Genomic DNA, 27,242 nt, shown 5'->3' on the forward strand with positions numbered 1-27,242 from the left:
AGAGAAGGATGCCCACTTTCACTACTTCGATATAGTACTGCAAGTCCTAGACACAGCAATCAGACAAGGAAAAGAAATAAAAGGTATTCACATTGGTAGAGAGGAGGTAAAGTTATTATTTGCAGATGACATGATACTATATATAGAAAACCCTAGGGCTTCCCTGGTGGCGCAGTGGTTGAGAGTCCGCTTGCCGATGCAGGGGACACGGGTTCGTGCCCCAGTCCGGGAAAATCCCACATGCCGCAGAGCCGCTGGGCCCGTGAGCCATGGCCGCTGAGCCTGCGCGTCCAGAGCCTGTGCTCCGCAACGGGAGAGGCCACAACAGTGAGAGGCCCACGTACCGCAAAAAGAAAAAAAAAAAAAAAGAAAACCCTAAAGACTCCACGCAAAAACTACTAGAACTGATAAACGAATTCAGCAAGGTAGCAGGATACAAGATTAACATATAGAAATTGGTTGCATTTCTTTATACTAACAATGAAACAAACAATCCCCTTTAAAATTGCATCCAAAAAAACAAAACAAACAACCTTACGAATAAATCTCACCAAGGCGGTGAAAGACTTATATGCTGAGAACTACAAAACATTAATAATAAAGGAAATTGAAGGTGATTCAAAGAAATGGAAGGATATCCCCTGCTCTTGGATTGGAAGAATATTGTTAAAATGGCCACACTACCCAAAGCAATCTACAGATTCAGTGCAATCCCTGTCAAACTACCCATGACATTTTTCACAGAACTAGAACAAATAATCCTAAAATTTATATGGAACTGTGAAAGGCCCAGAATTGCCAAAGCAATCCTGAGGAAAAAAAATAAAGCAGAAGGCATAGCACTCCCAGACTTAAGGCAATATTACAAAGCTAGAGTAATCAAAATAGCATGGTATTGGCACAAAAACAGACATATGAATCAATGGAACAGAATAAAGAGCCCGGAAGTAAACCCACACACCTATGGTCAAATAACCCTCGACAGAGGAGGCAAGAATATACGATGGGGAAAAGACAGTTTCTTTAGCAAGTGGTGTTGGGAAAGTTGGACAGCCTCATGCAAATCAGTGAAGTTAGAACACACTCTCACACTATACACAAAAATAAACTCAAAATGGATTAAAGACCTAAGACGTGACACCATAAATAAAACTCCTAGAAAAGAACAAAGGCAAAACGTTCTCTGACATAAGTCATGACAATGTTTTCTTAGGTCAGTCTCCCAGGCAACAGAAATAAAAGCAAAAATAAACAAATGCAACCTAATCAAACTTATAAGCTTTTGCACAGCAAAGGGAACCACAAACAAAACAGAAAGACAACCTATGGAATGGGAGAAAATACTTGCAAATGATGTGACCGACAAGGGCTTAATTTCCAAAACAGCTCATACAATTCAGTAACAAAAAAGCAAACAACCCAGTTGAAAAATGGGCAGAAGACCTAAATAGACATTTCTCCAAAGACGACATACAGATGGCCAATAGGCACATGAAAAGATACTCATCATCACTAATTCTTAGAAATGCAAATCAAAACTACAATGAGGTAGCACCTCACACTGGTCAGAATGGCCATCACTAAAAAGTCTAAAAATAACATGTTGAAGAGGGTGTGGAGAAAAGGGAACCCTCTAACACTGTTGGTGGGAATGTTAAGTTGGTGCAGCCACTATGGAGAACAGTATGGAGGTTCCTCAAAAAACTAAAAATAGAGTTGTCATATGATCCAGCAATCCCACTCCTGGGCATATACCCAGACAAAACTCTAATTCAAAAATATACATGCATTCCTATGTTCATAGCAGCACTATTTACAATAGCTAAGACATGGAAACAACCTAAATGTCCATCGACGGATGAATGAATAAAGAAGATGTGGTACATATATACAATGGAATATTACTCAGCCATAAAAAAGAATGAAATCATGCTATTTGCAGCAATATGGATGGACCTAGAGATTATCATACTAAGTGAAGCAAATCAGAGAAAGAAAAATATCATATGATATCACTTATATGTGGAATCTAAAATATGACACAAATGAACTTATCTATGAAACAGACTCATAGACATAGAGAATGGACTTGTGGTTGCCAAGGGGGAGGGGTGGATTCAGAGTTCAGGATTAGCAGATGCAAACTATTATATATATAGGATGGGTAGACAACGAGGTTCGATTGTATAGCACAGGGAACTATATTCAATATCCTGGGATAAACCATAATGGAAAATAATATGAAAAAGAATATATGTATAACTGAATCACTTTGCTGTACAGAAGAGATTAGCACAATATTGTAAACTAACTATACTTCAGTTAAAAAAAAAAAGCATGGAGAAGGGAGAAAGCCTTCCTTCACTCCAGCCTCCCATCTGGGGAGCACAGGGCATAATGTCAGAAGACCCTCCCCAAGGCAGGGGCAGCAGGCCCCCCATGAGCCCCCTTCACTGCTTCTCCTCCCGTCCAGGGCCCTCCTTTGCCAGGTCCTCCCTGCCCCTTTGTGCTCCTGAGCACAGCCTCCACGCCACTCCTTGAGGGACCTTGTCCAGCCTCAGACTTGAAGCACTTAAAGCACTCAGTGTGCTGACAACCCTCAATCTTTATCTCCCTCAAGTCCACTCAGAAACTTAGTATCTCCAGCCTAACAGACCCACAGCTGAGCTCCTGCCCTCCTTCCCCAAGTCACGCTCCTATAGCCCCAGTCTCCCCGGCTCAGTGACCACCTTCTTCCAGATACTCGGCCAAAACAAAAATGGTGTGTCTCAAGTCAGTTCTTTTTCTCACCACCACACCTGATCAACTGGAAAAACCCAAACATATTCAGAATCTGGCTGCTTCTCCCACGTTGTCTGCTGCCCCGAAGGTCCGTGCCAGCCACAGGTCTGACCTGGATGGCCATGGCCTCCTGACTGGTCTTTGTCTGCCTCGTCGAGCGCTCCTGAGCACAGCAGTCAGTGCACCTCATCAAAGTGACCAAAGTCCTCCAGGTCTTCCAGCAGCTTCACATCTCACTGGCAATAAAGTCAAAGCATCACTCCTGCCAAAACAACTTGCCGCCTGCCCCACCCCAACTCCGCCACGCTTTCAGAGCTTGCCCAGACACTCTGCCAGTACACAGTGGGGCAGGGACTCGAACCCATAGCCTGCCAGGCTGCATTTCCCCTGAGAACCCCAGCCTCCAAGGTGAAAGATCTAGAAGCTCAAGTCAGCTCCACAAACAGCCGAGAAAATGAGATGTTGATTCTGACCCCCTCTGAGGCTGCCCTCAGACAGTGTCTGCCGAGTAACACTTCCTGTACACTCTGAGCTCATCTTCAGCAGTAATCACCTTCCGGTGAATCTGCAGGGAGCTCCTGCTATTACCTCTGCCTGGTAAATTCCAACCCAGTGCTTACATTGTGGGTTTTCTCCACAATTTCAAACTCGAGTTTTACTCACACTGTGTCCTTTCTCCTCCTTGCTCAGCTCAGTCCTGTCAGTCCTTCAAGTCCTGGCTCTGACATTGCCTGCTGTGACTTCCCCCATGGAGGGGCTGCTGCCCTCACGGCGCCTTTCCTGCCATCTTCCTGCCGTGAACACAGAGACTGCACACACCTGACACTCCCCAGGTGCCCAGGAGACAGCTGCCAGCAGAACAAGAGGGTCAAATGCTACCATTCCAGCTCCCTGTGGGAATCCCAGGCTCAGAAATAGAAGCATGAATCCCTTCTACTTCCACTGTCTGATGGAAAGAGGAAGCACTCAGAACCCAATGAAGCCCCCTGCTAGTGGGTGGGACATGGGTTCATAGGTCTGATGCCTAGGCTGATGCAAGGCCTTGGGCAAAAGGAGCTAAGGGGTCTGAGATGCTGATGGAAGCACCGCTCACTGTCCAGTGTAGGCTTTGCTGGTGATTTTAATTGGGGAACTCGGCCTCAGAGCTGGAAAATGCCCTCTGCACAGGGAGGCTGGAACCAGGGCCCATCAGTGAACAAGCCTGCAAGCCTTAAAGGGTGGCATGAAGGACTTCCCTGGTGGCACAGTGATTAAGAATCCGCCTGCTAATGGAGGGGACACGGGTTCGAGCCCTGGTTGGGGAAGATCCCACATGCCGCGGAGCAACTAATCCCATGTGCCACAACTACTGGGCCTGCACTCTAGAGCCGGCGAAGCCACAACTACTGAAGCCTGTGCACCTAGAGCCCGTGCTCCGCAACAAAAGAAGCCACCACAATGAGAAGCCCGTGCACCGCAACAAAGAGTAGCTCCTGCTCGCGGCAACTAGAGAAAGCCCGTGGGCAGCATCGAAGACCCAACACAGACAAAAATAAATAAATAAATGTATATATTAAAAAAAAAGGTGGCACGAGGTGTCCTCTGTGACCCAGCGGAAGGGAGGGCTTGGCTCGGCAAGGCCAGCTCCCTCCTCAGAGAAAATCGGATTTCGATCCAGAAGAAGTCCTCACTCTACATCAGGTCCAACCATGGGCAGTCAACCAGGCTGGCCTGGGGCCTGCAGTGCACGTGTGCCCTGCCCCAGTCCCAGTTCCTGGGCTACAGGACATACCTTGGGGGCCTGCCTCCTCCCTGACTGAGGGCCCCAGAGGGACCACCACTCTGAGCCTCTCCATCAAAGGCCTCTGACAGCATGCCAGTCCCTCAGCTCCTGAGCTTTCCCAGACATAGGATCCCCACCTCTCCACTCCCAGCCCTGTCCTGTGGGCATTGTCCCAGAAAGGTGGCTCCTGGGCGCTGGCTGCTCTGAGCCCTGCCTCCAGGAGACTTTCTTTCAGAGCCAGAGGCTGACTGCCCGGACCGGTGCCCAGTGAGCTGGCTGGCTGCAAGGGCCCTGCCCGGCCCAGGGAGCGCCCACCTCACACTCACCCAGCAGCTGCAGCCCTTTACCTTTTCACACTTGTCTCATACTCAGTCCTCTGCCGGCACAGCTCTGCCCGGAGCTCCGTGACCAGGCCCTGGAGAGCCTCAGTACGGTGGGCGAGGTCCTGGGTGGGGCTGCCTGGGTCACTGGGCTCACTGCTGCTGATGCAGGCGCCCACCCTGTCCAGGCCGTGGTCCAGGTCTGGGGATCTGCACTCCTCGCTGCTGCTGGGGACAGGGGAGGGCTCGAGGGCCCCCTCAGTGTGGAGGGAGCTGCAGGCAGAAGAGTCACTGGCCCTGCACGCTGTGCAGCTGCTGACCGAGCCCCTGGCTGAGGCCTCGCAGGAGGAGGCCCCAGACCATGGCATGCTGGCCACGCTGGGCGTGCTAGGAAAGGGGCTGGGCAGGGGCACGTTGTCATAGGTGGAGAGTCTCTGCTCGGAGCCTGAGTCCTTGAACCGGTCTCCCGATGAGGCCCGGCGGTGGCCTCGCAGGGAGGACAGCCCATTCATGAGCCAGTTCCCTCCGGAGGAGATGATGGGCACCTCCAGGGATGAGGTGCCCACCTTCGGGCTCCCCGACCGGGACCCTGACTGCCGGAAGGAAGACCTCCAGTTGGGCAGAGTCTGCACCTTCTTCCCAGGGGTGGCAGCAGGGCTGCTTCGGCTACCCAGGCCTGTGGGAGAGGTTCTAGAGAATGCCGCCACGGCAGCCCCATCCAGAGAAGAGGCCCTGTGCGAGGGCAGGCCAGGGGCACTGGGGCTGCCGGGCTCTGCCTGGCTGTCCCTGGTGACCTCCTCGGAGCCCCATCCCACGGTGCATGGTGGGCTCCCACGTGGGGAGGCTGGCGCTTCCGTGGTCCTCGAAGTGAAGAGCTGGCTGTGTCTGCGGATCAGGACGGTCATCAGGTGCTGGACCAGAGAAGTGCCTGCCAGGAAGAAGGAACAAGAAGAGCCTGGCTGTGAATACCTCCAGTTCAGGCTCTCCAGACCAGTCCGGGGAAGTTGCAGCTCGAACCCAGGGTGCCCAGCCCTGATAGTAGCCCCAAACCAGGCTACTCCTCAAGTGAGGACTCAACGAGAGCTTGCCACGTGCCGCCCCAAAGGAAAGGACGGCCACCACCCCCTCCAAATCCAGGCAGGGACATAAGGACCATACCCAAGAACCCCCCTCCTCCAATGTGGGCCCTGGAGCACAGAGCAGCACTGTCCCTTCGCACCCACTCCACCCGGCTGGCGGGGGGACGAGCAGGCACAATGCCTGTTCAGGCTGCGGGCTGAGCCAAGGGCAGGCTGGGACTGGAAGCCAGGACCTGGATGGCAGGGCCCTCTCGGCTGCCCCATATGCTGCCCACAGTGGCCGTGCCTGACCGTCCATACTCTGGGAGGCACAGGGCTCTGGGACACAGAGTAGAGATGTCTTACCAGGTGCGTGTAGGCACACATACACAACCCCGTGCACACAGACAGATGTACACGGCTGCCCCCCAACGTGAACAGCCCCCCACACATGCACACAATCCCTCTTCTCCAGGCCACAGCCCCTGAGATGCAGCCTGTGGCATCTGTGGGGACTCTGTTCCTGAGGCTTTGGGGTGGGGGGAGGGGTCAGTGACAAAGGGAGGCGGTGCAGCGGGACCATGGTATCGATCCTGCTGCCTCGTTCCCTCCTCTTGTCCTCAACCAAATACCAGAGACTGGGGAGGCTTCTGCGTGATGAGGAGGGTAAAGTACTTGGGTGGACCCTCCCACTAGAAGTAACTGAGAATCGTGGGGAAAACTAAGTAATCTTTAGTCCAGAAAAGTAGGTGAGGCAGAAGCTCAGCAAGTCAGTGGGGTGAGCATCTGCCCTCAGACGTTTGCACAACCTGGCAGGCGGGAGCTCTGGGGAGACCTGCCCGTCAGGCCAAGGGTGTGCCAAGCGAGAGCATCAACCCCAATGGTCACACCCTCGGCTGGGGGCGGCGAGGGACAGCTCCACAGCCCACCCTGCCCCTCCCCTAGGTCACGCTCGACAGGAATGGCCCCTCTGCCCTCAGCCTGCCTGGCGCCGGGGGCAGCGGGCTCCAGCTGGCGTCGGGTGGGTCCTGTGTGAGTCTCCGCCGGCATCTGCGCTCAGCCAGGACTGGCTGCGGGTTTCCTGCCTGTAAGCGGCTAGGCTCTCACACTAACCCCGCCAGCACAGTCTTCCATGGGGTCTCCAAGCAGGGCTCTCATTTGCATGCCAGCCTGCACCTGTGCCCTTTGAAAAGTCGGGCTGACAGAGTCACCTTGCCTCTCCTGGCCTCTCCTCTCCTCCTCATCCGTAAACTGGGGGCAGTAACCACAGCGCGGGCTGCTTGTGAAGATTAAAAGACGGTGGTAGAAGTAAAGTACTTAGCAGAGGCCGGGGCGTGTTAAAAGCAGCTGCTGTTGCTGCTATTTTTTTTAATCATTATTAGTCTTCATTATAGAATGGAATATTCCTAGGGTTTGCAAAAGCTCTGACATCCAGAAGAAGCCTGTGACAATTACTTAATCGAAAATTACTTTAGTAAAGCAAAAACATCTGTGTGTGTTCAAGGGCAAGTGCGCTGACCTTTTCCATACCTGCTCCCCAGCCTCTCTCACCATTCTAACTGCACCTTATGACCCCATCCACAGGGCAAAGCTCCTTTTCCTCTTAGAGCTGACCCCACGGGGGAAGAGGCGCTGGAGGAGGTGGTGAGGAGGTCCAGAGAGGCTGCTGCCTAATCCCCAGGGATGGAGCTGCCCTTCCTGCCGGCCTGGCGTTGAGGATGCTGAGGACTTGCCCAGGATCAAGGCGAGCCCAGAGCACCATGCACACCCCCACCATTACCTTCCATGATGGTCACTGGGTCTTCTATCTGCGGCCGAAGTATATTAGGTCCAAAAACGGTTGCCAGGTTCTGGACACTCATCTTGTTGACATCTGAGTGGGACTGAACTTCATCCAGAAACCTGCAATGTAAGGAAGAGACAGTTGGCAGAGAAGCAAATCCTGATGCCAGATCTACTGGGAGCTGCCTGGCCCCCATGCTCAGCTGCACCCACATTTCCACAGCTGCTAAGCACAGCCAGCTGCCCTGCCAGGCTTGGAAGAAGGCAGAGCTTCCTCTAAGATCTGAGAGGGCCGTCAGAAGCAAAGGCCACTGGGACAAGGGCCTGTCATGGAAGGACACATAATTCTCCCACCTGCAGTGGGGCCAGATGCCCAGGAAGGCCCAGATCCCCCCAGACACGGGGCTGGGTGAAGGCCACCCTGCATGTCCTCGCCTGGCACCCTAAGCCTAGGTCGTGGTCAGGGGGCAGACCATGGGGAGGGGATGGTGAGAGGCACACAGAGGAGGCAGAAGGAACAAAGGCTGTATCCTTTTCCTTCAGGAATGATGTGCTCAGGACTGTAAGCTCTATGAGTGCAGTGACTGTGTTCTTCTATATTCCCCATTGCCTTGACAGACATGTGAGTGGAAGCATGACCCAGGCCCCCCGACCCCCCTGAAGGGCAGGGAGCCAGAGCACAGGGGAGGGAAGCCCCACTCCTAGTCACTTACTTGCAGATATATCTGAGCAGGTTGTAATTGACCAGGGGAAGGCTGCTCACTTGTTTAGCCAACTCCAGAGTTCCCTTGGGATTGAGAGAGAAAAACAGCATTTCAAAGACCAGCAAGGAGGCCCCAGTCCTTCTCTTACTAGAGGGAGTAGGGGGTGAGAATCCGAGTCCAGACCTCCATCCACAGCCCATGGGCCTGGCCCCAGGTGACCAGAGGGCACCACCACTTCCACCTCCCTGGCTTGTGACCTCTGGGGGGAAGCAGATTTACTTTTGAGAAGCCATTGTGAGGGATGTGCCTCTGCAGGGCCGCAGAGGAATGTCAGGGCCAGCTCACCGATCAAGGTACAGATATTTGCCAGATAAAGACTCCTCATCTCCCACACGGCCAGAGGGAGGGCCAACAGCCCTTCCCCAGCCGGAGCCCACCAGGGCTGCAGGCGGGCAGTGCGGGGCGGGGGGGGGGGGGCTGTCCTGGGAGCAGTCTCGAATTCTTTTGGGAGGTGGCGGGATAGAAACAGATGAAAGGTCTGGTTGTTTCTGAACCCCACGGCCGGCCTGGGCAGCCTGAGTTGGTTGTGGGAGCAGGTGATGGAGCAGCAGTGCCTACTGGGTGGTGGCCCAGCCTGAGCTCCCTGTGCTCAGGGGCACGGCTGGGACACGGCCTGCTTTAGGAAGTACCTGCCCCTCCGGGAGACAGAGGGCCGCACACAGGGAGGGGCTGCTCCAGGCACCTCGCCCCAGCGTGCCCTCCACACACACTGGGATGTTCCGGCCCTCCCCAGATTAGGAGGTCTAGGCCTGTCCCCCCCAGAGCAGGCTGCTCCAGGGCACCACCCCCCTGACACACAGAGCAGGCGGTAGGATCTGTGTGCCATGAAGAGTCACAGAAAGTCCTGTCTCCACATACCCGCCACCAACTAGCAGGCCTACCCCCCCAGGATGGGTCCCCGTGAGCCACTAACCTCCCCCTCGTCCTTGGTGAGCAGCTGGGCGCAGCTAAGGAAGTCCTCATACCTGGCGAAGGGGACCACAGGCTCGGGGAGCTCCCGCAGGTAGAGCTTCAGCAGGGAGGCCACCGTGTGCACGTCTGTTGTGCTGCAGGCAGAGGGATGAGTGTGAGGCCTGGGCACCAGGGAACCACAAGAGTGACCAGTACCCCGGCCCACCCCCACCAGGGGCAGCCTCTGCTCTCACGTCCGTGTGTGTGTGCGCGTGCACTGTGACGACTGGCTGGTGAACAGGTGAGCGTGAAGGGCTCCCTTCCACTGCCCTGCTGCCTGCCCCAGGGTACTCTGGAGGGTGACGTGCAGCTGCTCCACACCGGGGAGGCAGGCAGCCAGGGGCACAGCTGTCCTTCGACCCAAGCCTGAGCTTGCTCCTCTGCCCAGGCTCACCCTCCAACGGAAGCAGGAGGGCTGTGTCAAAGGTGCCCACCACGCAGGGCTGCTGAGCCCCTTGAAAAAGGGCAGCTGTCCCTGGGCACCTGCCACCAGGGGCTGGGCAGGTCAGAGGTCAGGCTCTTTCTCTGGCTTCTGGGCTTCTATTCACACTATGGATGCCCCATTTCCAGCACCCCAGAGCCCCGTATGTGCACTCCCAGCCACCAGTCTCCTGCTCATAGCTGGGAGCTGCCCAGGCTGAAGTGGGCCCTGTGGAGGGCGGCAGCCCTGGGCCTGTTCGGACTCTCGGTTCAGGTCCTGGACTGCAGTCTTGGCACCTCCTCCAAGCTTGCCTCCCAGGCTGGGCTAGACCCCAGGTATTTCATCTGCTTTTCCAGGGCCCTGGATTTAAACGCTGGACCTGCATTTCCCTCATGGGAAGTGCTCAGGAAAGATGGGCCTAGGACCAAAAGAACATGGCTGTGCCGTTAAGGTGCCACCTGGCCCTGGCTGTCCAGGCTGGCATCACTGAGCCAAGCCCTGGGGTCCCTTCCGCCCTGGCATTTGGAATTCTGGGGTTCCACAGGGCTACATACACCTCAAACTCACGCACCCAGAGCCCCTCCCTTCCTCAGGACTGGTGGCTCTTGGTGGCTCTCCGTCTGGCCAGTGGAGCAGCCCCCATCTGTGCCCCCACCTCCCCTCTCCAGCCAGACATGCTGCCGCCCACGGCCTTCAGTGCCTTCTCTCAGCCACCTCCTCTGCTGACCCATCCATTTCCTGGGTGCTTAGGTCCCCAGTGAGTACCCAGCCTTGAGCCCAATGCCCCTTCTCCCACCTGGGGACCCCATCAGTTCACTGCCAGCCACTGTGTGTGCAGGAGCCCCAGGAGGATGCGGTGAGGGATGGGAAGCCAGGAGGATCAGCTGCTGGCCTTCGGACAAGGGCCAGCCGTTATGTCTCCCCCGATGGAGGAGGTGGAAGCATTTCTGATCTGGGCAAGTAGACGCAGGGTGGCCCCTCCATGCTGCAGACCCTGCCTCCGCGTCCCTGCCCAAAGCCCCATCCTGGCGGCTCCTGGCTGCCCGCGGGTTCCAGTGCTTCTGCGTCTGCGAGCTTGGCCCAGCCCTGACTGCCTCACCTTTCTCCCTCCCTAGAAATTCACTTCCTCTCTCTCTCCCCACTCCCCACAGTTGACCCAAGGCTGCTTCTGGTCACTTTCTCCCTAAACTCCCCTCAGACCCTCCCCTTCAACACACACCTGCCTGAGTCCAGCCCCAAGCTCCAGCACTCAAGGAGAATGTTCGCAGCCCACAGCACAATGGGTGCCCACCAGCCTGTGAGCCCTTTCAGGGCAGGTGTTGTCACCCGTCCCGCTCCCTCTCCCAGGAGCAGGCGCACAGTGTGCACCGGCAAGGAGGGCAACAGCTGGAGACAAGGGCTTGCCCTGGGGTCCAAATCAGCTTCTGCCCTCTCTGTTGCACAGCAGGTAACCCGCCGTGAGGCAGATAACCCCCAGCCTCAGTTTCTCCATCTGCAGGATGGATCTGGTAATGCCGCCATTCCCCTGCATCTCTTCATTCCCAAAGACCCCCTCAGCCCCACCGACACCAATGTCCATCCAGAACACAGCTGTGGTCTCCTGGCCCCTACACCTCGCTCCCCTACAGTCCACTCTCTATGCGACAGCCTGGCCCATCTTTCCCATCCCAGCCCAGTCAACAAGCACTATCTCCCTGTGGGCCAGATTGTGTGCTCTGGGAGCCAGGAGCACGCCCTGCTCTGTGCTGTGGGCCAGGCCAAGGGGAGCTTGGTGATGGGAACCCGGGCTGGTTCCCTGAGTGCATTTATTTGTCATCTGTCCTGGCCACGTGAGGGCAGGGCCTTGTCTGTTGTCTGTCCTGTTCACGGCCACTCCCCCACACCTACCAAGCACTCTCCCTCAATGGATGGGTGCGAAGTGATGTAAGAAGAGTTGTTGCGAGAGTCACCAGAGCCACCAAGGTGGGGCGTGGGGGAGACCGTCCTCGAGATGCTCGGCAACAACACGGACGGGGCTGGGAGACCTGCTACGGGCCAGGGACTAGAGACCAGGGTGGCAGGAAGGGACAGGTGTGGTGACTGCGGCTTCCAGGCCAGGTGGGGCTCTATGGAGGAGCGAGTCCAGGACTGGAGGCCGGAGTTCACGGTGCAGAGCGTATCTATGCACATGGAGCAAGCCAGCTCGGTCCCGGATGGCCTCTGCCAGCGTGTGGGTGAGGGGAGCAGCCCTGGGACAATCTCGTCAGGAAGTGGAGAAGAGGAGCCTTGGGACGCCTGTGTTGGGGGTGGGCACAATGCAGGGCCAGAGGAGATACCAGGAAGTGGGAGAGAATGGGGTCAGATACCCCAGGAGAAGCTTCCAGAAGTGAGAGGCACTCAGAGCCCGGGCCAGCTGTGGCAGTGCAGGGAACACTGTGGAGAAGGGTCCTGGAAAGGTGGGTGGAGCCCCGGTGTTCAGGGGGCTGAGGACGGGCAAGCGTGGGTACAGGAGAGGAGACCCTAGGTGAGAGGCTGTCGGATGACAGGAGGGAGAAACAGGATGGTTCTGGAAGGGTGAGCAGGCTGAGAGAGGAACTTTCCTGGAGGGGGGAATGTAGGTGGAGGGCAAGGGGCTCTGGGAAAGAGGCCAGGATCCAGCTGGGCAGAGCCCACCTCTGGGCATCTTGGGTGAGTTACATGGGGTCTCCCAGCCTTGGGTTCTAATCCATAAAATGGGCATATGACCATTGAAGAAAAGTCTGTAAACGCACTGAGGGCAGGGCTAGTGTGGGATGCTCCAGATGGAAGCAGGGGGTCAGGGAGGGAGACGGAGGGCGGGGGAAGAGAGGCTGAGGAGAGGTTGAGGTTGGAAGGTGCAAAGGGGGGGGTCTGCCCTGTGCCCGTCATGCCACTCACCCTTGCTTCTGCCCCCCCCCTGGCGTGGGGTCCCCTTTGGCCACTGGCCCCTAGATCTGGTCGCTGAGCAGAGTCACTGGGGACTTCTATACATGCAGATTTCCACTCCTCATTCGTGTGTCTGATTCCACAGGAGTGGGGAGGGCGGGGCCTGGAACCTGGACTTTTGGTAGCTCCTGGGGATCCAGATATACTGTCTTACCGCCTGATGCCAACTCGGGAGATAGCTGCAAACACAAAATCAGATCTGGCTGCCGCCCTACTCAAACTGTGCCTGGCCTCCTGGGCCTCAGGACCAAACCCAGCTCCCTGGAGTGCCTTCCTCGGCTTTGCCCCCCCCCCCGCACAAATGCTCTGTGCAAGCTGCGGTTCCTGAAGGCCTCAGCCTGGATCCTCTCCCCTTCTGGCCCACCTGCTAAATACCCACTGGAGAGGCAGAGGCCCTCAGACTCCCCCGCCTTGCAGCCCTGACTCCCGGCCTCTCAGCAGTGTGGGGCAGGCCTTCCCTGGGCTCCTGTCTCTCCCTCTGGACACGTCTACTCCTCTTCCTGGGATCACCTCCAGCCCATCCTCCAAGATGGGGCTTCTCAGGTTGTCCCCTTTCCTCTCTTCTCCCTCATGCCCTCCCAGGTGCACTCACCTGCTCTCACACCCTATTGTTGCCCTGTTGAAACAGAGGACACCCAACCCTACACCTGTCCCCAGAATCCTCTCCTTGGTTCTGGAACCGAGGGTCCCTTTGGCTACTGATCACATCACTTCCGTCAGATTTCCCACCAGCACATCACATTCAGCTCCTCAGCACCTTCCCAGTGACGGGGGGAGCAGAGAAAGGAGAGGCCGTGGTCATCCACAGCCAGGGGAGTGCTCAAGGTGTGGGGTCAGTGGCAACTGGGGCCGTGGTCCCTTCTCTAAAAAACCTCAATGTCAAGAGCAAGTTTCCAGGAACCACAGAGAAGCATTGTTTGAAGCAATCTCCAACCCTAACCCACAGCCACACAGGCACAGGATGGAAGAGGCTTGGCTGGCAGAGGTTCAGAGTGGACCACAAGCTCGCTGAGATTATAAATAATGAACTACAAGCTCAGAGTATCAGATGGAAATTCACGAGGCTCCAGATGAAGGAACCCCTGTGCCCTCCTGGGTAGACCCCCTCTGGGGAGTGGTGATCAGTCCCAGGCTCCACATGTGAAAAAGGATTTGACAGACTCTCCTGGCTGTGGTGATGGGTCTGGGCAGATGCTGGAGGGGCTGGAAGTGTTCTGCCCCGAGAGGAAAAGATCTGAAAACGCCAGGGCTGACAGCAGAAACCTGTGGACCTATCCTGCAACAGAGGGGCCCTCGTCTGTGAAGGCAGATCTGAGAAGAACGGGCAGAAGCTCCATGGGGGGCAGGGCTGGCTTGATACAGAAAGAATTTTCTATGAAAAACTGCCCCATAATGGAGATACCATCAGAGAGAAGAGGCCCCCAAACAGCTACCTCTCCCCCGTTCTTAGCCCCTGGGCTTTAAGTGAGGCTGACTATCCCGGGGTGGAGCCCAGGACCCAGTAAGCCCCAGTGATGAGGTAGGATGGGCACTGGCCCAGGACAGGTGGAGGAGACTTGCTCCCCCGCCCCCAAAACCTGTGAGAATGTGGGGCTGGAGCCACGCCTCCATCTTGGCACCAAAGGAGCCTGGGGAGCAAGTTATCCCAAGAAAGCAGAGTCAAGAGGCAGACCCTGCAGAAGGCCTGGAGCCCTGGCTGGTCCAGCAGAGGCCTTCCCCTGCTCGCGCCGGGGCGGGCTTGCGGGCATCCACAGGGGATACCGCCCACGTGGAGGTGGCAGGATCCGCCCCTAAGCGAGATGCAGGGCTGCTGCAGTGATTCTGTGCCCCGCACTCCGCCCATTGGCAGGGCTGGCCGGGCACGTGCCAGTGTAGGGCGCCATCCCAGCCTCCATCCTGCACCCATGCCTCTCAGCTGGCATCCTGAGAGGAGGCTATGCAGGGGAATGGGCAGGTGGCCCTATCTGCACCCCTCCCGGGAGCTCACCTGTCAAACAGCGGCTTCTCCCCACAGTCGAAGGAATCCTGAAGGTCCCTCACCAGGTTGGCCTGGCCAGGCATGCGGAAGAGGCCCTCCTCGGTGAGTCCGCGCTCCCGGATGAAGTCCACACACTGCTCCACCAGCAGGGGTGCCAGGCGCGGGCCATACTTCCGCTCGTGGTGGACTGTGTCCTCCAGGCGCTGCCCAAAGACCCCTGGGCACAGAGAGGAGCTGGTCACACCCTCAGCTAGCCGGCTCGGTGGTGGGGGAGGGCGCTGGGGACAACAGAGGGCAGGGGGTGCTGTCAGGGCCAAGGGTGGCTCCCCGGTGAGGGAGCAGGTTAGAAACCAGGAGGGCAGGCACCAGGCGGCTGGGACGGGGCAGGAGGGCATAGCGGGCAGGGGCCTGGCCTGTGGAGCTTGTTCAAGCCTGAGGACCTTCAGGGAGGGCCCTCAGGGAGCATGCATTATGCATTTTATTGATTGGTTTATTTATGCAACACTAACCTCCAAATGGAAGTGGCTTGCATTTAAAAACCCAACACTATGTCCACCGAAAGACGCACTCTAGAATGTTCTTAGTGGCACTCCCTTGCAATCCCTCCAAATGGGAAACTACCTAATGCCCATGAGCGGCAGAATGAGCGGGATTGCCATGGTCTACTCATACCGTGGAGCATGGGACAGCAATGACAACAGATGGGACACAGCTCAGGCAAAAAGAGAGACGATAGATGATGAGAAAGCAGAATCACAACTCAGCATCACTGATCATTAGTGAAATGCAAATCAAAACCACCTCACACCCATGAGGATGGTTACTATCCAAAAAACAGAAAACGTGTTGGTGAGGATGTCAAGAAATTGGAACGCTTGTGCCCTGTTCATGGGAATGTAAAATGGTGCAGCCGCTGTGGGAAACAGTATGGAGGCATGTCAAAAAATTTAAAACACAGTTACCATATGATCCAGCAATTCTATATACCCGAAAGAAGTGAAAGCAGAGACTTGAGCAGATATATGCACACCCATGTTCACAGTAGTATTCACAACATCCAAATGGCGGAAGCAACCCAAGTGTCCATCAGTGGATAGATGGGTAAACAAAATGTGATACATACATACAACAGAATATTATTCAGCCATAAAAAGAAGGAAATTCTGACACATGCTATAACATGGACAAACCTTGAGGACATTTTTCCGAGTGAAACAAGCCAGTCCACTAAAACAAGTAAAATACTGTATGATTCCACTTATATGGGTACTTAGAATAATCAAATTCATAGAGACAGAAGGTAGAATGGTGGTAGTCAGGGATTGGAGGACAATGGAATGGACAGTTATTGTTTAATGGGTACAGAGTCTGTTTTACAAGATGAAAAGAGTTTTGGAGATGAATGATGGTGGTGATTACACATGACGAATATACTTAATGCCACTGAATTGTACACTTAAAAATGGTTAAAATTTTATGTCAGACCTATTTTTACCAACATTTTTTAAAATGAAAAAAAAAACCCATAATTGCTAGCAGAAGCCAGACACAAGAGTGTACACTGCATGACTCCATTTATGTAAAGTGCAAAACCAGGTCAGAACATAGTTACCTTGGTGGGTCAGTGACTGGAAGGAGCCTGAGGGGACCCGGGGGTGCTGGTAATACTCGGATTCTGGACCTGGGCACTACTTACCCAACTTTGCTCACTTTGAGAAAAATCATTAAACTACACACTTGTGGCACCTGTGTTCTGTTTACCTTTCTGTTTGCTATATCTCAATAACATTTGCAAAAAAAAAAAAATTAGGAAGCAAAATATCCAAAACATTTAATAGAGGACAAGAAAGCAAATGAGGGACAGAGAGAGAGAGCAAGAAGGTAAAGGAACTTCTGACCCAGAAAACCTGTGACAACTAAATACACAACTGGGCAAAGAGGTTCCTGGCAGCCCAGGCAAAGAGTGGAAGGAGTGGAGATCCATGAAGCTCCCTAACTCACAGTGATAGTGAAGGAGAAACAGACTTCTCCCAGCCCTAAGCTCTACAAGGTCTCTGGAAGGCCCGCCATCTGCCATCTCCCTATCTCTGACTCAGAGACCATCCCCGCAGGGCGGCTGTGGGGTGGGCCAGAGCATGACATCAAAGCTCCATTCTGTCCAGGCAGTTCTGTCCTCCCAGACGGATGCAGCCCAGGCAGGTGGTGTCCCAAGACCTGAGTGCTGAGCCAGCCAGGTGAGAGGGTGGCAGGATGGATGACTGCCTACTGTAGCTTCCCACACACAATGGCTGTTTTGAAATAAGATACATCAGTCCCTAAGACAATGCCTGACATAGAGCAGGACTCAGTCAATGTTCCTTCTCATGCTGTTCAACCTAAAGACAAAGTATATAGAACCTGGGGGATGAGATTTCTCCCTTCTAGAAAACATGCCCACAAGGAAGGCACCCAGTGACACCATCAATGCTTTGGGGAGAAGTGTGTGGATGCATGTGTGTGTGTGTTTGTGAGTGTGTGAGTGTGTGAGTGTTCATGCCTACACCTGCATGTGGACTTGTGTGTGCATATGTGTGTGTGTGCATGCACTTGTGTGTGCACAAGGAAAGTGTGCTGAACTGGCCGAGACATGGCACTCATGGTACCAGGTGAATGTTCTAAGCACTTTACATGTATCAACATATTTGATCCTCAGACAACTGAATAACTTAGGGAATATTACCATTATTGTTATCATCATCACCATCATCATCATTCCCAATTTCCAGATGAACAAACTGAGAGGCAGCAGGCTCCAGAATGTGCCCAAGTTCACTCAGCATGTGGCAGGGTCAAGGTTCAAACCCAGGCAGTCTACATGGAACATTCTCCTGGATAGATCACATCTTGGGCCACAAATCAGTGAATTTAAGACTACTGAAATCATATCAAGCATCTTTTCCGACCACAATGCTATGAGATTAGAAATCAATTACAGGATAAAAACTGTAAAAAACACAAACACATAAAGGCTGAACAATATGTTACTAAACAACCAAGGGATCACAGAAGAAATCAAAGAAGAAATTTAAAAATGCCTAGAGACAAATGACAATGAAAACATGATGGTCCAAAACTCATGGGATGCAGCAAAAGCAGTTCTAAGAGGGCAGGTTATAGCAATACAATCTTACCTTGGGAAACAAGAAAAATCTCAAATAACCTAAACTTACACCTAAAGCAACTAGAGAGAGAACAAACAAAACCCAAAGTTAATAGAAGGAAAGAAATCATAAAGATCAGAGCAGAAATAAGTAGAGATGAAGAAAATAGCAAAGATCAATGAAACTAAAAACTGGTTCTTTGGCTTCCGGGCAGATGGCAGAAAAGTAAGACGCGGAGATCACCTTCCTCCCCACAGATACACCAGAAATACATCTACACGTGGAACAACTCCTACAGAACACCTACTGAACGCTAGCAGAAGACCTCAGACCTCCCAAAAGGCAAGAAACTCCCCACGTACCTGGGTAGGGCAAAAGAAAAAAAAGAAACAACAGAGACAAAAGAATAGGGACGGCACCTGCACCAGTGGGAGGGAGCTGTGAAGGAGGAAAGGTTTCCACACACTAGGAAGCCCCTTCTCGGGCGGAGACTGCGGGTGGCGGAGGGGGGAAGCTTCGGGGCCGCGGAGGAGAGCGCAGCAACAGGGGTGCGGAGGGCAAAGCGGAGAGATTCCCGCACAGAGGATCAGGGCCGACCAGCACTCACCAGCCCGAGAGGCTTATCTGCTCACGCGCCAGGGCGGGCGGGGCTGGGAGTTGAGGCTCGGGCTTCGGTCGGAGCACCGGGAGAGGCCTGGGGTTGGCGGTGTGAACACAGCCTGAAGGGGTTCGTGGACCACGGCTAGCCGGGAGGGAGTCCGGGGAAAAGTCTGGACCTGCCGAAGAGGCAAGAGACTTTTTCTTCCCTCTTTGTTTCCTGGTGCGCGAGGAGAGGGGATTAAGAGCGCTGCTTAAAGGAGCTCCAGAGACGGGCGCAAACGGCGGCTAAAAGCGCGGACAACAGAGACAGACATGAGACGCTAAGGCCGCTGCTGCCGCCACCAAGAAGCCTGTGTGCGAGCACAGGTCACTATCCACACCTCACCTCCTGGGAGCCTGTGCAGCCCGCCACTGCCAGGGTCCCGGGATCCAGGGACAACTCCCCCGAGAGAACTCACAGCACACCTCAGGCTGGTGCAATGTCACGCCGGCCTCTGCCGCCGCAGGCTCGCCCCGCACTCCGTGCCCCTCCCTCCCCCAGGCCTGGCTGAGCCAGAGCCCCCTAAACAGCAGCTCCTTTAACCCCGTCCTGTCTGAGCGAAAAACAGATGCCCTCCGGTGACCTACACGCCGAGGCAGGACCAAATCCAAAGCTGAGCCCCTGGGAGCTGTGAGAACAAAGAAGAGAAAGGGAAATCTCTCCCAGCAGCCTCAGGAGCAGCGAATTAAAGCTCCACAATCAACTAGATGTACCCTGCATCTGTGGAATACATGAATAGACAACCAATCATCCCAAATTCAGGAGGTGGACTTTGAGAGCAAGATTTATAATTTCTTCCCCTTTTCCTCTTTTAGTGAGTGTGCATGTGTATGCTTCTGTGTGAGATTTTGTCTGTACAGCTTTGCTTCCACCATCTGTCCTAGGGTTCTATCTGTCCGTTTTTTAAAATATTTTTTATTTTAATAACTTTATTTTACCTTACCTTCTTTCTTTCTTTCCTTCCTTCCTTCCCTCCCTCCCTCCTTTAGACAACGAATCATCCCAAATTGAGGAGGTGGACTTTGAGAGCAAGATTTACGATTTTTTCCCCTTTTCCTCTTTTTGTGAGTGTATATGTGTATGCTTCTCTGTGAAATTTTGTCTGTATCGCTTCGCTTCCACCATTTGTCCTAGGATTGTATACGTCCGTTTTTTTTCTTTTTTTCTTAATAATTATTTTTTTATTTTAATAACTTTATTATATTTTATCTTATTTTATCTTATCTTCTTTCTTTTTTCCTTCCTTCCCTCCTTCCTCCCTCCCTCACTTCTTTCTTTCTCTTTCTCTCGTTCTTTCCTTTCTCTCTTTCTCTCTCCCTCTCCCCCTCCCCTCTCCCTCCCCCTCCCTCCCTCCCTCCCTCTCTCTCTCTCTCTGCTACTACTAATTCTTTCTTTCTACTTTTTCTTCCTTTTATTCTGAGCCGTGTGGATGAAAGGCTCTTGGTGCTGCAGCCAGGAGTCAGTGCCATGTCTCTGAGGTGGGAGAGCCAACGTCAGGACACTGGTCCACAAGAGACCTCCAAGCTCCACATAATATCAAACGGCGAAAATCTTCCAGAGATCTCCATCTCAACACCAGCACCCAGCTTCACTCAACGACCAGCAAGCTACAGCGCTGGACATCCTATGCCAAACAACTTGCAAGACAGGAACACAGCCTCACTCATTAGCAGAGAGGCTGCCTAAAATCATAATAAGTCCACAGACACCCCAAAACACACCACCAGACGTGGACCTGCCCACCAGAAAGACAAGATCCAGCCTCATCCACCAGAACACAGGCACTAGTCCCCTTCACCAGGAAGCCTACACAACGCACTGAACCAACCTTAGCCACTGGGGACAGGCACCAAACACAACGGAACTACGAACCTGCAGCCTGCAAAAAGGAGACCCCAAACCCAGTAAGATAAGCAAAATGAGAAGACAGAAAAACACACAGCAGATGAAGGAACAAAATAAAAACCCACCAGACCTAACAAATGAAGAGGAAAGAGGCAGTCTACCTGAAAAAGAATTCAGAATAATGATAGTAAAGATGATCCAAAATCTTGGAAATAGAATAGACAAAATGCAAGAAACATTTAACAAGGACCTAGAAGAAACAAAGATGAAACAAACAACGATGAACAACACAATAAATGAAATTAAAAATACTCTAAATGGGATCAATAGCAGAATAACTGAGGCAGAAGAACGGATAAGTGACCTGGAAGATAAAATAGTGGAAATAACTACTGCAGAGCAGAATAAAGAAAAAAGAATGAAAAGAACTGAGGACAGTCTCAGAGACCTCTGGGACAACATTAAACGCACCAACATTCGAATTATAGGGGTTCCAGAAGAAGAAGAGAAAAAGAAAGGGACTGAGAAAATATTTGAAGAGATTATAGTTGAAAACTTCCCTAATATGGGAAAGGAAATAGTTAATCAAGTCCAGGAAGCACAGAGAGTCCCATACAGGATAAATCCAAGGAGAAATACGCCAAGACACATATTAATCAAGCTGTCAAAAATTAAATGCAAACAAAACATATTAAAAGCAGCAAGGGAAAAACAACAAATACCACACAAGGGAATCCCCATAAGGTTAACAACTGATCTCTCAGCATAAACTCTGCAAGACAGAAAGGACTGGCAGGACATATTTAAAGTGATGAAGGAGAAAAACCTGCAACCAAGATTACTCTACCCAGCAAGGATCTCATTCACATTTGATGGAGAAATTAAAACCTTTACAGACAAGCAAAAGCTGAGAGAGTTCAGCACCACCAAACCAGCTTTACAATAACTGCTAAAGGAACTTCTTTAGGCAAGAAACACAAGACAAGGAAAAGACCTACAATAACGAACCCAAAACAATTAAGAAAATGGGAATAGGAACATACATATCGATAATTACCTTAAATGTAAATGGACTAAATGCTCCCACCAAAAGACATAGACTGGCTGAATGGATACAAAAACAAGTCCCATATATTTGCTGTCTACAAGAGACCGACGTCAGACCTAGGGACACATACAGACTGAAAGTAAGGGAATGGAAAAAGATACTCCATGCAAATGGAAACCAAAAGAAAGCTGGAGTAGCAATTCTCATATCAGAAAAAATACACTTTAAAATAAAAACTATTAAAAGAGACAAAGAAGGACACTACATAATGATCAAGGGATCGATCCAAGAAGAAGATATAACAATTGTAAATATCTATGCACCCAACATAGGAGCACCTCAATATATAAGGCAAATACTAACAGCCATAAAAGGGGAAATCGACAGTAACACATTCATAGTAGGGGACTTTAACACCCCACTTTCACCCATGGACAGATCATCCAAAATGAAAATAAATAAGGAAACACAAGCTTTAAATGATACATTAAACAAGATGGACTTAATTGATATTTATAGGACATTCCATCCAAAAACAACACAATACACATTTTTCTCAAGTGCTCATGGAATATTCTCCAGGATAGATCATATCTTGCGTCACAAATCAAGCCTTGGTAAATTTAAGAAAACTGAAATTGTATCAAGTATCTTTTCTGACCACAACGCTATGAGACTAGATATCAATTACAGGAAAAGATCTGTAAAAAATACAAACACATGGAGGCTAAACAATACACTACTTAATCACGAAGTGATCACTGAAGAAATCAAAGAGGAAATTTAAAAATACCTAGAAACAAATGACAATGGAGACACGACGACCCAAAATCTATGGGATGCAGCAAAAGCAGTTCTAAGAGAGAAGTTTATAGCAATATAATCCTACCTTAAGAAACAGGAAACATCTCGAGTAAACAACCTAACCTTGCACCTAAAGCAATTAGAGAAAGAAGAACAAAAAGACACCAAAGTTAGCAGAAGGAAAGAAATCATAAAAATCAGATCAGAAATAAATAAAAAACAAATGAGGGAAACGATAGCAAAGATCAATAAAACTAAAAGCTGGTTCTTTGAGAAGATAAACAAAATAGATAAACCATTAGCCAGACTCATCAAGAAAAAAAGGGAGAAGACTCAACTCAATAGAATTAGAAATGAAAAAGGAGAAGTAACAACTGACACTGCAGAAATACAAAAGATCATGAGAGATTACTACAAGCAACTCTATGCCAATGAAATGCACAACCTGGAAGAAATGGACAAATTCTTAGAAATGCACAACATACCAAGACTGAATCAGGAAGAAATAGAAAATATGAACAGACCAATCACAAGCACTGAAATTGAAACTGTGATTAAAAGTCTTCCAAGAAACAAAAGCCCAGGACCAGATGGCTTCACAGGCGAATTCTATCAAACATTTAGAGGAGAACTGGTACCTATCCTTCTCAAACTCTTCTAAAATATAGCAGAGGGAGGAACATTCCCAAACACATTCTACCAGGCCACCATCACCCTGATACCAAAACCAGACAAGGATGTCACAAAGAAAGAAAATACAGGCCAATATCACTGATGAACACAGATGCAAAAATCCTCAACAAAATACTGGCAAACAGAATCCAACAGCACATTAAACGGATCATACACCATGATCCAGTGGGGTTTATTGCAGGAATGCAAGGATTCTTCAATATATGCAAATCAATCAACGTGATACACCATATTAACAAATTGAAGGACAGAAACCGTATGATCATCTCAATAGATGCAGAGAAAGCTTCTGACAAAATTCAACACCCATTTATGATAAAAACCCTGCAGAAAGTAGGCATAGAGGGAACTTTCCTCGACATAATAAAGGCCATATATGACAAACCCACAGCCAACATCGCCCTCAATGGTGAAAACGTGAAAGCATTTCCACTAAGATCAGGAAAAAGACAAGGTTGCCCACTCTCACTACTCTTATTCAACATACTTTTGGAAGTTTTAGCCACAGCAATCAGAGCAGAAAAGGAAATAAAAGGAATCCAAATCGGAAAAGAAGAAGTAAAGCTGTCACTGTTTGCAGATGACATGATACTATACATAGAGAATCCTAAAGATGCTACCAGAAAACTACTAGAGCTAATCAATGAATTTGGTAAAGTAGCAGGATGCAAAATTAATGCACAGAAATCTCTTACATTCCTATATACTAATGATGAAAAATCTGAAATTGAAATCGACAAAACACTCCCATTTACCACTGCAACAAAAAGAATAAAATATCTAGGAATAAGCCTACCTAAGGAGACAAAAGACCTGTATGCAGAAAATTATAGGACACTGATGAAAGAAATGAAAGATGATACAAATAGATGGAAAGATATAACATATTCTTGGATTGGAAGAATCAACATTGTGAAAATGACTCTCCTACCCAAAGCAATCTACAGATTCAATGCAATCCCTATGAAACTACCACTGGCATTTTTCACAGAACTAGAACAAAATATTTCACAATTTGTATGGAAACACAAAAGACCCCGAATAGCCAAAGCAATCTTGAGAACGAAAAACGGTGCTGGAGGAATCAGGCTCCCTGACTTCAGACTATACTACAAAGCTACAGTAATCGAGACAGTATGGTACTGGCACAAAACCAGAAAGGTAGATCAATGGAACAGGATAGAAAGCCCAGAGATAAACCCACGCACATATGGTCACCTTATCTTTGATAAAGGAGGCAGGAATGTACAGTGGAGAAAGGACAGCCTCTTCAATAAGTGGTGCTGGGAAAACTGGACAGGTACATGTAACAGTATGAGATTAGATCACTCCCTGACACCATACACAAAAATAAGCTCAAAATGGATTAAAGACCTAAATGTAAGGCCAGAAACTATCAAACTCTTAGAGGAAAACAGAGGCAGAACACTCTATGACATAAATCACAGCAAGATCCTTTTTGATCCACCTCCTAGAGAATGGAAATAAAAACAAAAATAAAATAAATGGGACCTAATGAAACTTCAAAGCTTTTACACAGCAAAGGAAACCATAAACAAGACCAAAAGACAACCCTCAGAATGGGAGAAAATATTTGCAAATGAAGCAACTGACAAAGGATTCATCTCCAAAATTTATAAGCAGCACATGCAGCTCAATAACAAAAAAAACAAACAACCCAATCCAAAAAAGGGCAGAAGACCTAAACAGACATTTCTCCAAAGAAGGTATACAGACTGCCAACAAACACATGAAAGAATGCTCAACATCATTAATCATTAGGGAAATGCAAATCAAAACTACAATGAGATATCATCTCACACCAGTCAGAATGGCCATCATCAAAAAATCTAGAAACAATAAATGCTGGAGAGGGTATGGAGAAAAGGGAGCACTCTTGCACTGCTGGTGGAAGTGTGAATTGGTACACCAACTATGGAGAACAGTATGGAGGTTCCTTAAAAAACTACAAATAGAACTACCATATGACCCAGCAATCCCACTACTGGGCATATACCCTGAGAAAACCGAAATTCAAAAAGAGTCACGTACCAAAATGTTCATTGCAGCTCTATTTACAATAGCCCGGAGATGGAAACAACCTAAGTGCCCATCATCGGATGAATGGATAAAGAAGATGTGGCACATATATACAATGGAATATTACTCAGCCATAAAAAGAAACGAAATTGAGCTATTTGTAATGAGGTAGATAGACCTAGAGTCTGTCATAGAGAGTGAAGTAAGTCAGAAAGAAAAAGACAAATACCGTATGCTAACACATATATATGGAATTAAGAAAAAGAAATGTCATGAAGAACCTAGGGGTAAGGCAGGAATAAAGACGCAGACCTCCTAGAGAACGGACTTGAGGTTATGGGGACGGGGAAGGGTGAGCTGTGACAGGGCGAAAGAGAGTCATGGACATATACACACTAACAAACGTAGTAAGGTAGATAGCTAGTGGGAAGCAGCCGCATGGCACAGGGATATTGGCTCGGTGCTTTGTGACAGCCTGGAGGGGTGGGATAGGGAGGGTGGGAGGGAAGGAGACGCAAGAGGGAAGAGATATGGGAACATATGTATATGTATAACTGATTCACTTTGTTATAAAGCAGAAACTAACACACCATTGTAAAGCAATTATACCCCAATAAAGATGTTAAAAAAAAAAAAAAAGATGTGGCACGTATATACAATGGAATATTACTCAGCCATAAAGAGAAATGAAACTGAGCTATTCGTAATGAGGTGGATAGACCTAGAGTCTCTCATACAGAGTGAAGTAAGTCAGAACGAGAAAGACAAATACCATATGCTAACACATATATATGGAATTTAAGAAAAGAATGTCATGAAGAACCTAGGGGTAAGACAGGAATAAAGACACAGACCTACTGGAGAACGGACTTGAGAATATGGGGAGGGGGAAGGGTGAGCTGTGACACCTCGTGAGAGACACATGGACATATATATACTACCAAACGTAAGGTAGATAGCTAGTGGGAAGCAGCCGCACAGCACAGGGATATCAGCTCAGTGCTTTGTGACCGCCTGGAGGGGTGGGATAGGCAGGGTGGGAGGGAGGGAGATACAAGAGGGAAGAGATATGGGAACATATGTATATGTATAACTGATTCACTTTGTTATAAAGCAGAAACTAACACACCATTGTAAAGCAATTATACCCCAATAAAGATGTTAAAAAAAAAAAAGGACAACATGGAAGAAATGGACAAATTCTTAGAAATGCACAACCTGCCAAGACTGAATCAGGAAGAAATAGGAAATATGAACAGACCAATCACAAGCACTGAAATTGAAACGGTGATTAAAAATTTTCCAAAACACAAAAGTCCAGGACCAGATGGCTTCACAGGCGAATTCTATCAAACATTTAGAGAAGATCTAACACCGATCCTTCTCAAACTCTTCCAAAATATAGCAGAGGGAGGAACAGTCCCAAACACATTCCACGAGGCCACCATCACCCTGATACCAAAACCAGACAAGGATGTCACAAAGAAAGAAAACTACAGGCCAATATCACTTATGAACATAGATGCAAAAATCCTCAACAAAATACTAGCAAACAGAATCCAACAGCACATTAAACGAATCATACACCATGATCAAGTGGAATTTATTGCAGGAATGCAAGGATTCTTCAATATACGCAAATCAATCAACGTGATACACCATATTAACAACGTGAAGAAGAGAAACCGTATGATCATCTCAATAGATGCAGAGAAAGCTTCTGACAAAATTCAACACCCATTTATGATAAAAACCCTGCAGAAAGTAGGCACAGAGGGAACTTTCCTCAACACAATAAAGGCCATATATGACAAACCCACAGCCAACATCGTCCTCAATGGTGAAAACCTGAAAGCATTTCCACTAAGTTCAGGAACAAGACAAGGTTGCCCACTCTTACCACTCTTATTCAACATAGTCTTGGAAGTTTTAGCCACAGCATCAGAGCAGAAAAGGAAATAAAAGGAATCCAAATCGGAAAAGAAGAAGTAAAGCTGTCACTGTTTGCAGATGACATGATACTACACATAGAGAATCCTAAAGATGCTACCAGAAAACTACTAGAGCTAATCAATGAATTTGGTAAAGTAGCAGGATGCAAAATTAATGCACAGAAATGTCTTACATTCCTATACACTAGTGATGAAAAATCTGAAATTGAAATCGACAAAACACTCCCATTTACCATTGCAACAAAAAGAATAAAATATCTAGGAATAAGCCTACCTAAGGCGACAAAAGACCTGTATGCAGAAAATTATAGGACACTGAT

At 49.9% G+C, this 27,242-nt stretch overlaps 1 protein-coding gene across 3 annotated transcripts in view; it reads right to left on the reverse strand.

Annotated features, from left to right (window-relative positions):
• The window catches only part of ARHGAP22 (Rho GTPase activating protein 22), a 203,285-nt gene that overhangs the window by 1,489 nt on the left and 174,554 nt on the right, over window positions 1-27,242 (reverse strand). For all 3 annotated transcript variants that reach the window (XM_082673079.1, XM_082673080.1, XM_082673078.1), the window contains 5 exons: window positions 14,770-14,977; window positions 9,381-9,513; window positions 8,417-8,490; window positions 7,702-7,823; window positions 4,891-5,791 (listed from right to left, as the gene is read on the reverse strand). In XM_082673079.1, coding sequence (XP_082529205.1) covers window positions 4,891-5,791; window positions 7,702-7,823; window positions 8,417-8,490; window positions 9,381-9,513; window positions 14,770-14,977 — 1,438 coding nt within the window. The remainder of the gene's footprint in view (window positions 1-4,890; window positions 5,792-7,701; window positions 7,824-8,416; window positions 8,491-9,380; window positions 9,514-14,769; window positions 14,978-27,242) is intronic.

This window comes from Grampus griseus, assembly GCF_964374135.1.
Source record: "Grampus griseus genome assembly, chromosome: 16".
Taxonomy (NCBI): Eukaryota; Metazoa; Chordata; class Mammalia; order Artiodactyla; family Delphinidae; genus Grampus; species Grampus griseus.